The sequence below is a fragment of the Salarias fasciatus genome, chromosome 14, assembly GCF_902148845.1.
Source record: "Salarias fasciatus chromosome 14, fSalaFa1.1, whole genome shotgun sequence".
In the NCBI taxonomy this organism is placed as follows: domain Eukaryota; kingdom Metazoa; phylum Chordata; class Actinopteri; order Blenniiformes; family Blenniidae; genus Salarias; species Salarias fasciatus.
Genome location: NC_043758.1, coordinates 185,016 through 201,419, shown reverse-complemented (window position 1 = coordinate 201,419; position 16,404 = coordinate 185,016). Strand labels below are relative to the sequence as shown.

The following is a 16,404-nucleotide window of genomic DNA, read 5'->3' as shown; positions in this document are numbered from 1 at the left end:
TTGTTTGGACTTCTGTGTTGAAAACACAGCGTACAAAATCCCGAATATTTTGGAATACAAAAGTGGTAGTACTTGGGGGGCTAAAATAGCTTATAGGCCTGGAAAAGCATGTTATGGCTCCTGCAAGGTACATGTGTTCATAATGTGTAATGACTGAAAGATACAAGGCTGTTGTGCTCACTGATGAGAGGGACACAGCTGACAATCAACGCAGGCTGATAAAAATTCTCAAGGCATGACTGTGTGAGCTTGAAAATCAGGTTTGAAATGGGGAGACTTTTGTCCAGTCTTATTAGTTTCATGCCACACGTGGTTAAGGGTTGTGTTCAATAAGAACCCATGTGTCAAAAAGGTTACCTTCAATACACAACAGACCCGTTTGTCCCCCGCTGTCGGCGGGACTGAATACTCCCACTCATTACACACACACACACACACACACACTATTATGACCCGGAGAGTCACACATATTATTCAAGGACACAGGACAAACACAGGATGAGGGTTCAATCATTTGTTCAACACTTTTCTCCAGAGTCGGCGTCTTCAGACTGTAAATTGACGAAGCTCTGGAGGCAAGCGAACCCTCATCACCCGTGCCCAAAAACTGTATCAAAAGAAAAAAAAGGAAACGAAGTATCAAACGAAAGAAGGCCCAGATGCACCAGCCAAACTTAAGAAAAAGACGAGGTCACAGCCCAGCTGCGATGCAGCCGTCGAAGCTGATCCCTCGTCCAAACTAAAGACACAAAAACCCAACTAAACCCGATCAAAAGAAAGGCGAAAACGGGACGGCTGGTCACACCTGGACAGAAAACGACAGCGATCACAAAGGGAAAAAACAAAAAAAGAAAGCACGAAGCCGGCTAGCTGGCTAGCATGCCCTGGCCAGCAACATGCTTGCCTGTCGGAGCCGGAGTCCAAGGCGCGCCGGCGAGCGCACCTGGAGTGGCAGGTGTAACGAGGTGAGAGAGGCAGACCGAGAGAGACCGACCGGGAGCGCCACCTCCACGCTGCTATTTATAGCACGCAACTCGCTCCAATCAAAACCCAAAAAAGAAAAAAGACAATTACTTCAAAAAGAAAAAGTAACAAAACACAAAACAGGATAAATATTCACAAAAATGCCTGAATGGAAAAAAAAAACAACAGAGAAACTGTACGTAAAAAAAACACGATGTGCCCGCAGCACATCTCAAACACACACACACACACACACACACACACACACACACACACACACACACACACACACACACACACACACACAAGTAAAGCTGTGCATGATCAAAGTATCAAGAGGATAAATTACAACGAATGAATTAAAATTTCAAACAATCATCAATTATTTATGATCATGCAAAAGTACAAAATACTACACACAGCTGTGGAATCTAAAGTAGAGCAGTATTTTTAGAAATTTTGCACAAAAAATGGTGTCGTGCCCACTGGAGAGCAGCAGGATGGCTGTATTTTTACCCCTCTGTTGCAGGTGGGCGTGCTGTGGTGTGTGAGGCGCTGGAACAGTGTAATCAGCTGGCTGGTATCACCTGTTCGGAGAGTGGCCTGATCTGTTCCACCTTTTCCTCTCTATATATAAGCTGGCTGTTGTCCACTCTCCAATGCTAGACCGTAGAACTCTCTCAGTCACTTCAGCTCATGGTTCTTCATGTTTAGCTCTGGTCTCACCTTGTTTTCCTTCCCGTTTCAGTCCAGACCACCTCCGTTCTCACCTCGCTCACCTTCTCGTCCCCTGCTAGCTGCCTCACACCGCCACGTCTCCGGAGAACCTCCTCTTGGAACAACTCCACCTTGTCGGCGCTCTCAGCTCCAGCTCCCCCCGCCGTACAGCTCCATGTCTGCGCAGCTCACCTCCATCGACTTTCATCAGGCTCAACTCCGGAGCTGTGTGGCCCTCGGACTTGGACTCAGCCTCGGACTCAGAACTCGGACTTGTTTGATTACCCATCTGTGCAGTAAACCTATTTAGCTCTGTACCTGCGTCTGGTTACCTTCCGCACCTGAGCCTCCGTCTCCCGCACCGTGACAAATGGAGTGAAAATATTTGTGTTTATTAGTTCAGTAATTTCACCCATCAAACAAAATATTATCAAAAGCACATCGCATTACACAGGAATACTAATACTCCATAGTTTTTCATGAGATATCATGGATAAAACCATGCTGTAAGGTTTTTGACCACATCAATCTTGCCTTTCCTCATCCTCACCGCCTTGCAGGCTGTGCAGTAGAATTCACCCCACATGGACGTCATGTACAGGCTGTAGTCTCTCCTCCAGCTGAGGTGCATCTGGATCAGAGATGGACTGTCCTTCACCTTCAGCAGGTACTGGGCCAGCTCCCGCACTGTGGGGAAGTCGTCAACATGGATGAAGGCCTCGGGGGGCAGGAAGCGCTCGTAGTTCTTCCTGGACGGACCCAGGACCACCGGGATGGCGCCGCCGTTCACCGCGTTCCACAGCTTCTCTGTGATGTAGTCGGTGTGCTGAGAGTTCTCGAAGGCCAGGTAGAACCGGTACTGTCTGATCATTTGAACCACACTGTCCCCGCCTGGTGGTAAGCTGGTGGTCCCTGCACGCCCAAAAATATCGATTTTGATGTACTCCTTAAGATGGTTATAGAAGAGCACACGCTCCATACTCTTTGTCCAGTGGCTGACCACCCAGGCCACAAAGCCAGGACGAGGATCCGAGGAGGAGCTGAGCGGATATGCAAAACGGGCTGGAGGAACTTTATCCAATAACACATTTGGGATTACATAACCATAAGGCACAAAGGTATCAGAGTCCTCTCTGTAGCTCAGTGTGAGGTTGTAAATACCTTCATATTCCCACAGTCTCAGAACAATTGTGGGAGGCTCCGTGTCGAACCATATCCACTTTTGCGCCAGTGGCCGTGGCTCTGGAGGCAACGGAGCTTCTTTATCAAGCTTTACATCCCGGTGCCGCATGATCACAGCATCAGCCTTGTTGTACATGCTCCTGTCTCCTGTGACTGTACACCCACTGATCTGAAAGCTTCTCCAGCAATCACGAGGTTTACTTGCTCTGTAATGCCAGACCAGGAGCAGTATTTGTGTGTCGTCGTGCTCTGAAACGGGGACAGATGGTTCAGCATTAGACGCATCCGACAGGTCGAGGAGGCAGATTCCTGGAAGCAAAAGAAAATTGACTGCGGCCAAACCGACCAAAGAGTACATCCCTTTAAGAGCAGAGTTCTTGATGAAGGACAAATCTGAATGCATGTTTGCCCTGTGGCCTGCGATCACAGAGCAGCCAGCCGCTACCAAGCAAGCTCGAGTTTTTAATGTCGGTTTTCTCACAACCTCACGTCAAGTGCAATTTGGTTTCAGAGTACTGAAGACTTAAATGACTGTGTGGTGAAACCAGTCTCACCTGGCTGTGTGCCTGAAAGAATTCCAGTGCTGTTGTCATGAATCAGTGGCACACCCAACAGCAGACTCATACACAGTGATAAAAGGTCATAAACTTTATGGAGAAAAAAATCCTGTTCCAGTTCAAAGTGAATTTGAATTATTTATTCCTGAATGTGAAGCAATTCATTAAAAAATAGCAATTGCAATGTTTGAATATTTGCTTTTAAAAATCTGCATCTGAATGGTCTTGTGAGGGGCCGAGTGGTCACGGAAGAAGTTTGGTGGAGAAATGAGGTGGACGTTCACAGGTTCTTTGCAAATTCTTCTGTTTATTTGCAGGTTTCAAAGTTGCACACCCTCACAACAGGCTGTTGACAGAGGCTTCTCCAGACTGTCAGCCTCACAGGGGCTTCCTCCCTCCTCCTTAACCATCTCCTCCATAAGTCCAGCCCAGACCTAATGAACCAATCCCTGGGCTGGATCAAACCAAAATTCTAGGAGGGGTGTGTGATCATCTTATTAATATTGACAAAAATATTTCTACAAAATCCTCAGTGACAGGTAAAAAGAAATGACAATATAACTTCTATTGCACACCACAGATGATCTTCCCCATAAATCAATTCCTGGAACATAAATATTTACAATAAAATACACAACTGTGCTCCCCTTCACACAATGAACTGCTCCTCCCTGCATCAGCCAGGTGAAATGCAGCTTCTAGGAGGAACTTGATCAATACATTTAATGAAAGTATCACAAAAGACTTTGAAGGCATTGTTGTGAGTGCGCAAATTAAGTTTGACAATCAAACACACCTGTTGGCCTGTCTTTTATTGGATCCATAAATCATATGGTTGAGATTTGTATGAACTGAGGATCTATATTTCTTCAAAGTTAACTTCAACACACCCACTCACAAGACAGGTGTGTTTTTGTCAATGAGTCGCTGTCACTCGTCCTCCAATGACCTCGACTCCTCAGCTCAACTTAAACCTCAACCAAGTGAGAGCTGAAAAAGTACCTGCTGGCAGGTACTGGACCCTGATGGAAAACCCTGACAACTGAGTGGAGCTGAACTGAGAACGTTCAAGTGGAAAAACACTCGTGTTTTCTACATTTGATTTTGCTTGGTGAATTAGGATTCTTAGCTTACAGCTGTCACTTCACACATTACTCAACAACCATATATGTTTATGGTTAGCACCAGGGTTGGGAGGGTTACTTTTAAATTGTAATCCGGTACAATTACAAGTTACTTGTCAAAAAATGCAATCAGTAACTTACTCTAATTACCTCAATTAAAAAGTAACATACCAGATTACTTTTAATTACTTTTAGATTACTTCACCAGCAAACATAAAAGATAAACACAAATACAATGTGTCATCCTCACAGTGTATTGACAACAACTCTACACAGTAAACACTAAAAGCTCTGAGTGTTCTGAACTCTGCTGAACCCTGTGTTCAGCCCCAATTAATACCAACAACATGACCTTTGACCTCTAAACCTACTGAGAATCTGACTTTGTTTCTTTCTGACTCAGGATCAGAACCATCAGTCCAGACTGTGTTCCTCTAGTAGTTCTCCAGTCCAGCAGCACCAGGAGCTGTACTGACAGTGTTAACACACATTTATACTCTATCCTCAGTCTGCTGTGTAGCTGTACTGCTGCGGTGAGGAGCAGGGTGTCTTCAGGTCGGCCATGAACAGTGTTTGTTCCAGAGTTCAGAGTTCATTCATTCCTCAGTGACAGAAGGAAACATGCAGTCTCCAATAAATCCTCCATCCAGGCTGAAGATATTATTGCCTCCATCAGATTCTTCTGAGTTCAGTCTGGTGAGGCTGTGGTTCTCAGCAGCAGGTTACTGACAGGTTAGCAGGCTAATAACACTTTAGCTTTACTGTGAGTTCAGGTGTGTTTCATACCTGTAGATGTGTCTTCAGGTTTGATGAGTTCCTGGATGTTGAGAGCATTTTCACGGCTGGGAGGCAGAATTTACACTGTAAGCAGCCATGACTCCAGCAGCAGGGGGTAAAATTCATGACAACGCGGGTTGTTTCCTTCACGGTTAAACATATCAGTAGAGCGGGAGGCTGCTCCAAGACAGCGGTCAATGCAGCGTCTATTATTTATGTATCTACGGTGTCTATTGTTTATAGATCTACAATGTGGCGGTTTGTGCTGTAAAGTGATGTAAAGTGTCACGATGTCTGGATACGGCGCATATGTCTGTTGTTGCTGGTATATTGCGTCTGATTTTCAAAAGTAATCCCGCTCAGTAATCCGTGTTTTATCAGAAGTACCTGTAACAAGATTACATTCTTTTTGCGTGTACTGTAACAGATTACAGTTACAATTTTTTTCTATCGTGATTACATAACGCTGTTACATGTAATCCGTTACTCCCCAACCCTGGTTAGCACACACGAGTCGTTGACATTGTGATCAGTAAATGGATGACTTTGTATGTGAAATATACAACTGTGACCCAACAGCTGTTTGTAAAAACTCTCCTACAGAGTTTGACGGAAACCTCAAAATTCTAACATCTTTAAACAGATGTACAGTTTGTACAGCAGCAGACTGAGAAGGTTGCAGCACCTGCAGCTGCAGTCGCTCTCAGCTGGACACATGACAGCCTGCATTGAGTCATCTCTTGCCTCACTCAGCAAGCTCTGAGCAGCCAATGGGGACCGCGGTTCCAACACCATGGAGACCCGACCATTCTCATTGTGGAGGAGGGTGCCGCCGGCAGCGTAATGGCGAGAACCTTCCATTGCACCCAATATGCAACTTCTAATGTGTGATAAGCTGAGGAAAAGGGCACGGACACTGTCTATGTAGCAGACACAAGGCCACAGGGCCAGTAAAATTTAGCTGAAGCTTTGTCCAAGAGAGCGAACAACCAAATGGCAGCACCATCTTTAACCTGTATTGCAGCTAGAGGCACCACGCGCCGGGAGCAGGAGGCACGAATGTCGCATTCACCGCCCATGGCCCAAGCTGACACCAACAATGTCGCTCAGTGGACACGACCAGTGCCCATAAGTCAGAGGAAGGGCGTAAACCTGACATGACCTTCACCATAGAGGCTACAGACCAGTGATGATCACGCTGTTAACTGTAGTCGCCACCAAAAATCCTGGGAAATGGTGCAACGTGGCCTTCACCAGTCACAGGCACCAAACTGAAACTAACGGTGTAGCTCAGTTGATCATAGATTTAGTCAGCATCATAAGCTGAGGGAAGGAGGTGTACCCTACCCTTAATGAGGTGTAGTCAATGTTCTTGATATTCCGGAAAGCTATTTCTCATTGTGCTTGGTGAAGTGAGAGGAGATAGGAATCTTGATTGTTATTGCCTGATGGTCAGAAATACCAATGTCGTAGATATGGAGATCAGTTAATGGAATTGAGTCCGTGATTACCAAGTCCAGAATGTGGCCCTTATTGTGTGTAAGTTGATCAGTGAGTTGTTGTAGGTTGAGGCAGTCCAGTACTTGTTTGACTTCTGAAGCTTGTCGGCATGTGAGTGAGTCCATGTGTATGTTAAAATCTCCAATGACCAGAATATTTTTATATGAGGTGCAGAGTAAAATGAGAAAATTGTGTGTGTCTGAGATGAAGGATGGGTGTGATTTAGGAGGGCGGCAGATGAGGGCCACTGTGGCAGAAAATGGGTGTTTACAGTTAATAACCAGGCTTTCAAAAGAGCTGAAAACAGGGACAGGAATAGGGGATAGGTCAATATTGCTGCGGTATAATACAGCAAGGCCCCCACCACGGCCAGTTGTTCGGGCCTTATCCAAATATGAATGAATACCCAGGGGGGCAAGCCTCATTTAGCACGGAGTAGACCCCAGGTTGTTGCCATGTCTCAGTGAGACACATTAAACCTGTCCCTTTTTCAATGATGTGGTCGTGGATGAGTCCGGCTTTGTTAGATAATGACTACACGTGTAGCAGTTCAAGAGTGATGTGTTTCTTGAAGTCCGGTTTGTTTATTGGGCGCAGAGCACTGTAATCCACTCCAGGTTTTCTGATGCACCGACTCACCGGTGTAATACAGGATTTTCTCGAAAAGCCAAACGTCTGTTCCTCACTTTTTGAACAACGTGCATGTGCCAGACCATCACCCAGCTCTCCTGCTTCTCCCAGGAAACGCGGAAGCGTGCGAGCGCGATCTCCTCTTCTCCTCGCGTGCACAGCTCTGTTTACAGTTTCTGCGATCGGCCTCACTCATACATAAAGCATGTTTTCCGAAACAGTTTCATTATGTCAGACTCGCCATCGGTAAGTACTAGCTCAGAAGCTCACCGGCTACATAAACACTCTGAATGCGCATGCGCAAAAGGGAGAAGCTGATTGGGAGCGAGCACGTAGAACCGCCTTATGAAACCAGCTCGTCAGAATGATTGACAAACAGATCCACCAATTATTTAGATGAGCCACCCGGAAGTCAAAGCAAATAGAAAATCCTGTATTACGCCTTTAAAAAAACAAATAAACAAACAAAAAAACCCCAACAAGAATATTTACAGTTAGGAACTAAACATGCGTTGTATTCAAATTTGGTATTCAAATTTGCTGACTGTACCTCGAAAAGGAGTGGGATGAAGATAACTTATTGACTCCCACCCCTTGTCATCCTAAACATCTTTAGGTTGGCATAATTAATGAGTTAAAGCAGAACTATGCCAATTTTTTCCCTCAATAAATGTTTTTCAGAATCCCAGTAGGGGTAAACAAAGACTTGTCATGGTGATTCACCGGTCCCTACACTGTACCCTGGGTCTGTATGATGAAAACAGTACTTGCAACTTTCAGAGGATCCGACCCAAATAAATCCTGCGAGAACAAACCTGCTTTACGGTACTCATATAGAAGTACAATTATGAAAGCGCGTAAAACAAACATGAAATCCTCGCTAGCGTTAGCAACGCCACCCTGAGGTGCTCACGGATGGCAGAACCAAAACGACAGAAAAAAACCTTTGTCTGACGAGCGGAAAAAAAGGAAACGGGAGTGGGACGCTCTCTGCACACGGGGGGGTGATGCGGAGAATGTTTTTTTTTTTTTTTCCCTTGTCCTGTTCGGCAGCTGGGGCGTGCAATATTGTATGATTGTAGCCTTTTACTATCCGAACAGATTTTAATGTTAGCAGCAGGAGGAGAATGAATCTCCTCCTGCTGCTGCCTTTATTTAAAGCTGGCATCCGGCATGGCTGCCGGACAGGACCGGGACGGAAACGCTCAGAGAGCAGGGACAGAAAGAGAGAAAGATAAAGAGAGGGAGAACGGGGGGGGGGGGGGGGGGGGGGGGGGGGCACAACCTATGTACAAAGTCACAATACAAAACTGTGTTGTCGCACCACACGCGACCAAGAACAATCCCAAACCCCCAGTCTAGACAACACCAAAACAGAGCCGACAACCAACACAGGAAATTACAGAACCATACATACATTTTTTTTTTTTTTTTTTTTTTTTTTCCAAAACCATATTAGTGAACAGACCAGGCCACAAAAATAAAAGCAGGTGAAGGGGAGGAAGGAAATGCAAGGACACCACAAACCCTTTTTTTTTTTTTGAATATAGCTAGTAGTAACTAGTAGTAAACTCGGGGCGTGCATCAAGAGAGGTCTGCTACAGATCACCATTAGTCTAACCACCACAAGAAGACAAGGTAACCCAGTATGTGAAGAATGATTAAAGATCAGTGTGATCATGTAAATATGATGGTGATAGTGATGGTGATAGTGATCATGCATATATGACCTCTGAGAAGGCCAGAAGCAGGCCAGAGAGGCCCTCAGAGCCCAGACAGCCGGCGGTCATCACAGAGCCCGGATCCAAGCCGCCCCTCCAGGCAGACGCCCACGCTCCGGTCCAGAAACGGGGCAGAGGAAAGCCCCGGCCGGGGACCCCGGCAGCCCCGGGGCCCGGGCCCCGCGGAGCCACGACCGGCAGGAGCCGGCCCACCCCGGGCGCCGGACGCCCGGGGCGGGCAGGGCCGAGAGCCCGAGGCCCAAGAGCCCAGGAGCCAACCCCCCACATAGGCGGAGGGCCATGACCCACCCGGGAGAACCAGCCCACACGGGGGGCTACCCACCCCAGGCCAGTACACCCCCCAGCGCTCCGGCCACGCACCCCGAGATCCAGGGCATCACCCCCCCACCCCACCCCCACCCCCCACCCCACCCCACCCGGAACCCACCCCCCCGTCCACCACCCGGCCCACCCCTCCCACCCCCTGTCCTCTCCCGCCTCACTCCCCCCCGCCCCAACCCAACACTCATACCCACTCACTCATACTGACACACACACATGCACACACGCACACACACAACCACTCATCCCTAAACCAAATGCACACACACTCACATTCCAACACACTCACACACTCTCACGCACACGCTAACAAGCACGTGCGCGCGCGCGCACACACACACACACACACACACACACACACACACACACACACACACACACACACACACAGTCAACCCTAACCCAAACACACTTACATTCCCGTGTCATCCAACTGTCACATCCTGTGGGAGACACCCCCGGAAGGCAAGGGAACACCGAACCCCACATCCAGGACCCCCCGCCACCCACAACTGCTGCCCCCACCCCCCCACCCCACCGCCGCAGACAGATATGCACCCCCCAGAGCCAGCAGCCCCCCAAACCACAGATGCTCCAAACCCCAGGCCTGTGGGGAAAACAACAGCCCCCCCCGCCCCACCCCCCACCAGAAGGAATCCGGAAACGGGGGCGCAGAAGACCCCATTGCCCCCCCCCCCCCCGTCTCGTGAGTGTAGATGGAGTATATGTTGTTTGCGATTAAAATTGAGGGGTAGTAACCACACCGTGCCGCGAGTGAGGCCAAACGAGCAGTCTCATCCACCTGAACAGCCCCACCCCCGACACGGCGCGCCAAGACCCCCCGACGTGTGTGTTTGTATGTATTTGGTCGTGTTAGATGACTAAGTGCAATTAAGACTGAGCCACTACAAGCGAGCCACTGAAGGGTGCAGTGATTGAGGCCACTTACTGCTTAATTCCACTGCGTGCGTCTCTGCTCCGCTCAGCTCCGGACCGCTGCGCTCCGGACCGCTCCGTCTGTTCAAAACCCACAGCGTGCGCTTTGCTCCGCTGCGTCTCTATTCCGCCCGGCCGGAGAAGCAGAGCAGCGCATGCGCTATTTCACATCGACCTCCAAAAGCTGAGCAGTCTGGGCCACACTGGCATCTTTCTCTGTACATCCTGTAGAAAGGATGATGGGGTCATATAAAATTTTATGATTCTCCACTTCCAAAATCAGCGTCTCTTCATGCTGGTTGTTGTGCTTCAACACGCTGAATTTCGTGCAACAGGATGTTGACATTCGGGCCTTTCAGAATAAAATGCATACACGGTCCTGAATAGGCTATGTATTTTGTAGAAAACACGAAATTTATGGACAATAGCCTGCAAATGGGCCGTATATGCAGCTGTGTAAACATTCAGAAACGTTCGACTATAGCTTGATTACAGGCAAAACAGAAGTTTGTCAAATAAAATTTGATAGTGTGCTTTAATTTTTGTTTGCCCGCTTTTTAAAGTGTATATTTTAATCAGTATGGTATGTCTATTCGTGATATATCCGACAATTAATGTGACGGAAAAAAAAAAAGTCTTTTAACAGTTTAAAGTTTTTAATAAAGACAAAATGATTTTATTTTGTATAAAACCGGAGGTTGTTGGAGTTCTCTTTCCTGTTTGGTGCATCTGAACTGTGGAAATTTATGCGTACGGAGACCTGACGGACCGGACCGGAGAGAAAAATAGACCTCGGCTCTATTTTGGACTGACGGAGCGGAGCGGAGCGTAGCGGAGCGGAGCGGACCGGAGCAGAACGGAGGCTATGAAATCAGCTACAGTCATTAAAATAGCAACGTATTTGCTGCGGCGGTCGGACCGGAGCTGAGCTGAGCGCAGACGGAGCGGACCGGAGGATGTGGAATTTAGGGGTTAGATGGCCCCCTCCACCACACCCAACTTGATAAGCCCGCCTCCCAAAGCCCTACGTGTGTGTGCATGAGAGCGGGGGGAGAGAGGGGTCCGGGGATGCCACAGCACCCCCGTCACCCAGGAGCCCCCCGATGAAGGACAGGGCCAGGAGCGCCACCCCCCCCCAGGACCAGGGCGGACAGCGACCATGGCCAGAGAACCACCGACCCAAGAAGCACACACCCATCATGCATCAGGAGGAGTGAAGGTGAGGACAGACAGGGGGCAGCAGAAGGACCCAGACCCAGGGCCCACCGCCCCCAGGCCCACCGGGGCCACCCCCCCACAGGACACCGCACTCTCTCATACATAGCTCCAATCGCCCACACATATACACCCACACGTACAGACATACATACATACTTACAGATACACACCCACACACACACATACATACACGCTCACAGATACATACCCACACACACATACACACTTACACATACATAGTCACACACATACACATACATATCCAGATACACACCCACACACTCACATACACCTACATAAATACCCACACATACAAAAACATACATACATACTCACACATACACACCCACACACATATACACATACACGTACACGCACCTTCCCCGACCCCCTAACCCCCACAGCCCACCACCCCCCTATCTACCCCCCCATCCACCCCGCCCTGTCCCCCACCAAATGTAAATGTTAAATGTAAATGTTAACAATCGAATCAAACTCCATCTCCGGCGAGCTGATGACCGTGCAGCCTACTACATCCAGTGATTTTAAAAAGCAGAAGGACTTTCGGACGATAGAAAAAACATGTATAAATCGAGAGAGAGCACTGTGGGGCCGTACAGAGAGAAACTTGACGAAAAGGTGAAGAAAATAAAAGGTATGAGGACAAAGTAAAAAGTTTTAATGGAGTGGACTCGTAAGAGCATGCACACTGGACGAAGGATGTCCGCGTGTTGCCGAACTTTCAGCACGCACACATCTATAATTACATGATTTTAGGTGTGAGTGCGTACACGCATGAGGTGTTCAGCAATTTCAGATCGCTGCAGCAAGCCCAGGTGCAGTTTATGGACAGGGTTGGGAGGGTTACTTTTAAATTGTAACCCGGTACAGTTACAAGTTACTTGTCAAAAAATGTAACCAGTAACTTACTCTAATTACTTAAATTAAAAAGTAATGTACCAGATTACTTTTAGTTACTTTTAGATTACTTCACCACCAAACATAAAAAATAAAGACAAAAACAATGTGTCATCCTCACAGTGTATTGACAACTCTACACAGTAAACACTAAATGCTCTGAGTGTTCTGTGTTCAGCCCCATTTAATACCAACAAGATGACATCCTCTAAACCTACTGAGAATCTGACTTTCTTTCTGACTCAGGATCAGAACCGTCAGTTCAGACTGTGTTCCTCTAGTAGCTCTACAGTCCAGCAGCAGCACCAGGAGCCACAATGACAGTGTTAACACACATTTATATTATACTCAAAATCTGCTTTGTAGCTGTACTGCTGTAGTCACTACAGGAGTGAGGAGCCGGTTTTTGTGTTCAGGTCGGCCTTGTACAGTATTTTTTCAAGAGTTCAGAGTTGATTCATTCCTCAGTGACAGAAGGAAACATGCAGTCTCCAATAAATCCTCCATCCAGGCTGAAGATATTATCGCCTCCATCAGATTCTTCTGAGTTCAGCCTGGTGAGGCTGGTTAGCAGGTTCCTGACAGGTTAGCAGGTTACTGACAGGTTAGCAGGCTAACAACACTTTAGCTTCACTGTGAGTTCAGGTGTGTTTCATACCTGTAGATGTGTCTTCAGGTTTGATGAGTCCCTGGATGTTGAGAGCATTTTCACAGCTGGAGGCAGAATTTACTTTCTACAGAGAAGTTCTGGTCCTCATCTGACTTAAATACAAAATGTCTACATTTCCAGCAAAGGAAGGATTTCTCTCTGGAGCAGCCATGACTCCAGCAGCAGGTGGTAAAATTCATGGCAACGCGGGTTGTTTCATTCACGGTTAAACATATCAGTAAGAGCGGGAGGTTGCTCCAAGACAGCGGTCGATGCGGCGTCCATCATTTATATATCTACGGTGTCTATTGTTTATAGATCTACGGTGTGGTAGTTTGTGCCGTAAAGTGCTGTAAAGTGCCGTAAAGTGTCACAATTTCTGTATACGGCGCGTATGTCTGTTGTTGCTGGTCTGTTGTTCCGTCTGATTTTCAAAAGTAATCCCGCTCAGTAATCTGTGTTTTTATCAGAAGTACCTGTAACGAGATTACATATTTTTTGCGTGTACTGTAACGGATTACAGTTACAATTTTTTTGTATCCTGATTACGTAATGCCGTTACATGTAATCCGTTACTCCCCAACCCTGTTTATGGATGGCTGGGTGCAGGACCTCGAGATGTGCCGGGTCGAACAGAAGACCGTCGTGCGGACCAAAGTAAGTTACTTTTCTGAAACCAATGCGCTATTATTGTGACTAAATCCCCTTGATGCGTTGTATCACGAATTTGAATCGAACCAATTTTTTGTCTTTTTAAAGCGATCTCTTCTCCAAATGCAGCCAAAATATGTTGTATTTTTCCACAGCTAGTCGATGCTGTATGTGTGTGTGTGTGTGTGTGTGTGTGTGTGTGTGTATAGTTTTTATTTAACCTATCTGACCGGATGCACACAACGCGCAGGGGGGCGCCGCGGCTTCGTTCTATTTTTCATGCGAGCCGTGAGCGCCATATGTCAAGCTGGATCAAACAGATCGGACCAGACAGGAAGTCGGAAACAGAAAAGGCAAGAGAATCCGGTCAATTTTCAAAAATAAAATAAATTAAATGACGATTAGTTACGGACGGTGTTGCTCGTCCGTCTATAATTTGTCACTTGGGTCTAATCACAAGAGAGATGGACACACAAACAGACATACGCACGTACGCACCCAATCAAACACACACACACACACACACACACACACACACACACACAGCGACAGACATTCACGTGATGCAGAAAAAAAGAGGACAAGAGGAGAAAAAGTCTCTCCACAGGTCACCAAAACACACACATCCATCCTGGCAGAGCGAGACAGAGGGAACAAACGTGAAAACCGAGAGCAGACGGATCAGCCGAGTGCAGCCGATGTGTGACCAGGCGGAGAGGCAGGCAGCAGATACGCCTCCAGTGCGAACAGCCAAGCGCCGGCGCGGAGACGTTCGCGCGCGCGGCGCCTCCGCTACGCTTCCGCGTCCAGTGCGTTCCCGGCATTATAGGCACTTTTCAAAAACAATCAGTTCTGTTACGTTATGAATAAACTCTTATGGTGCAAAATCTTTCTATATATCTTATTTCTCAGCCTGTAATCCAGCGGCTTGTAGTCCAGTGTGGCATATATGTGACAAAATATGTATTTTTTTTCAATTGTAGTGGGTGCAGCTTCTATTTAGGTGCGATATATAGTCCGGAAAATACAGTATATAGCCTTACCACTTTTTTAAAGTTAAAATTAAGAAAACTGTTTTGGACAATTTTCGTGAAGATGGCCTTACAAATTTTTTAAAGTCAAAATTAAGTAAACTTGTTTTCTTGCTAGTTTTCATGAAAAATGGCCCTACCACTTTTTAAAGTCAAAATTAAGAAAACTTTTCTTTTTGCTAATTTTCATGAAAAATGCCTTACCACTTTTTTAAAGTCAAAGAGTAGACCAGGCAATGATTATTTAAAAGCCAAAGATGAAATATTTCTATAATTAACAACAGGTAACATAAAAACAAAATTTCTAACCAGACCTCACAGAGTTGGTGGTCACATAGAAGTCATTTCAGAAAATTTGAAAATAGAAATAATCTAAGTATAATTGAAAAATAAATAAATAAATAAAATAAATAAATGAAAAACTGCAAAAGTCATCGCAATATGCAAATCTAGAAACAGACACCAGGTCAATAATTTAGGTCTGTCTCTTTCCAAAACCGTAGAAAAAGTCTTTATTTACCGATCAGATAAATCTGTTGCCAAACTCAAACTGCAGTGAAAACCAAAATAGACCCAGGCCACAAAGATCCACTGCATTAATGGAGTGAAAAGATCAAACCAAACTTTACTTATGGACAACTTTTCCTATAATACAGGCCGTGACAAAACTGACCCCTGACCCCCCCACTGACACAAGGGGGGTATCAATCTCAGGAACCTCCACAACAACCAGCCCATACCAGCCCCTAAACCATCCCATGATGCCCTGGGGTGCCGAGGTCCTACAAGGGGGAGAAGTAGCTGACTGTGTCCAACCCAAAATAACTCCCTGCTGTAGAATTGAACATGAACTGGAAAAATACTGGACTCCTCACTAATCCTGACCCTCACTCTGGAACACCATACAGCACAATACACCAGCCACACACACCCTTAATACACACACCAGCTGGAATATTTTCCAGGGAAAAAGAGAGCTATGGCCACTTTAGAAAGAAATTAAAACACAAATGGGAAGGTTAAGAACTGGAGCAGATGTTTCTACTCTCTACTATCTGACTGTCCTGTAAATCTGCTGGTGAAGGTCGTGACAGCGACCATGAAAGCACAAATAATCTGTTGAAGAAAAACACACTGACAGTATTTTCCCTGATGGTAGAATCAGGCGGCGTCTCTGAGACAAAACATCCCATCAGCTGATACAAACAGCAGTTCAGCTCACACAGGCAGAGGTCAGAGGTCAGAGATATGGTGGGACAGGCTGAGACATCCCGGTGAGACTCCTCTCCACGAGGCTTAGAAGAAATGGGGGCCGTGGATCAGAAGCCTCAGGACGTACATGGCCCCCGTCAACACCCCACATTGTACCTACAACTACTCACTGAACCCTGATCCAGAATATGCCGCCGTCTGGGAAGCAAAAGAAGATCTGTTCACCCAGGAAGGCACACCGGGGTTAACAGTGGAGAATATCTACGTTGGACCAGA

The 16,404-nt window shown here is 46.7% G+C and overlaps 1 protein-coding gene across 1 annotated transcript in view; it reads right to left on the bottom strand.

The window, feature by feature from the left end:
- Positions 1-2,167: 2,167 nt before the first annotated feature.
- The window catches only part of LOC115400636 (alpha-(1,3)-fucosyltransferase 6-like), a 32,002-nt gene continuing 17,765 nt past the window's right edge, over positions 2,168-16,404 (bottom strand). Inside the window, exon 3 of the mRNA XM_030108642.1 lies at positions 2,168-3,111. Coding sequence (XP_029964502.1) covers positions 2,168-3,111 — 944 coding nt within the window. The remainder of the gene's footprint in view (positions 3,112-16,404) is intronic.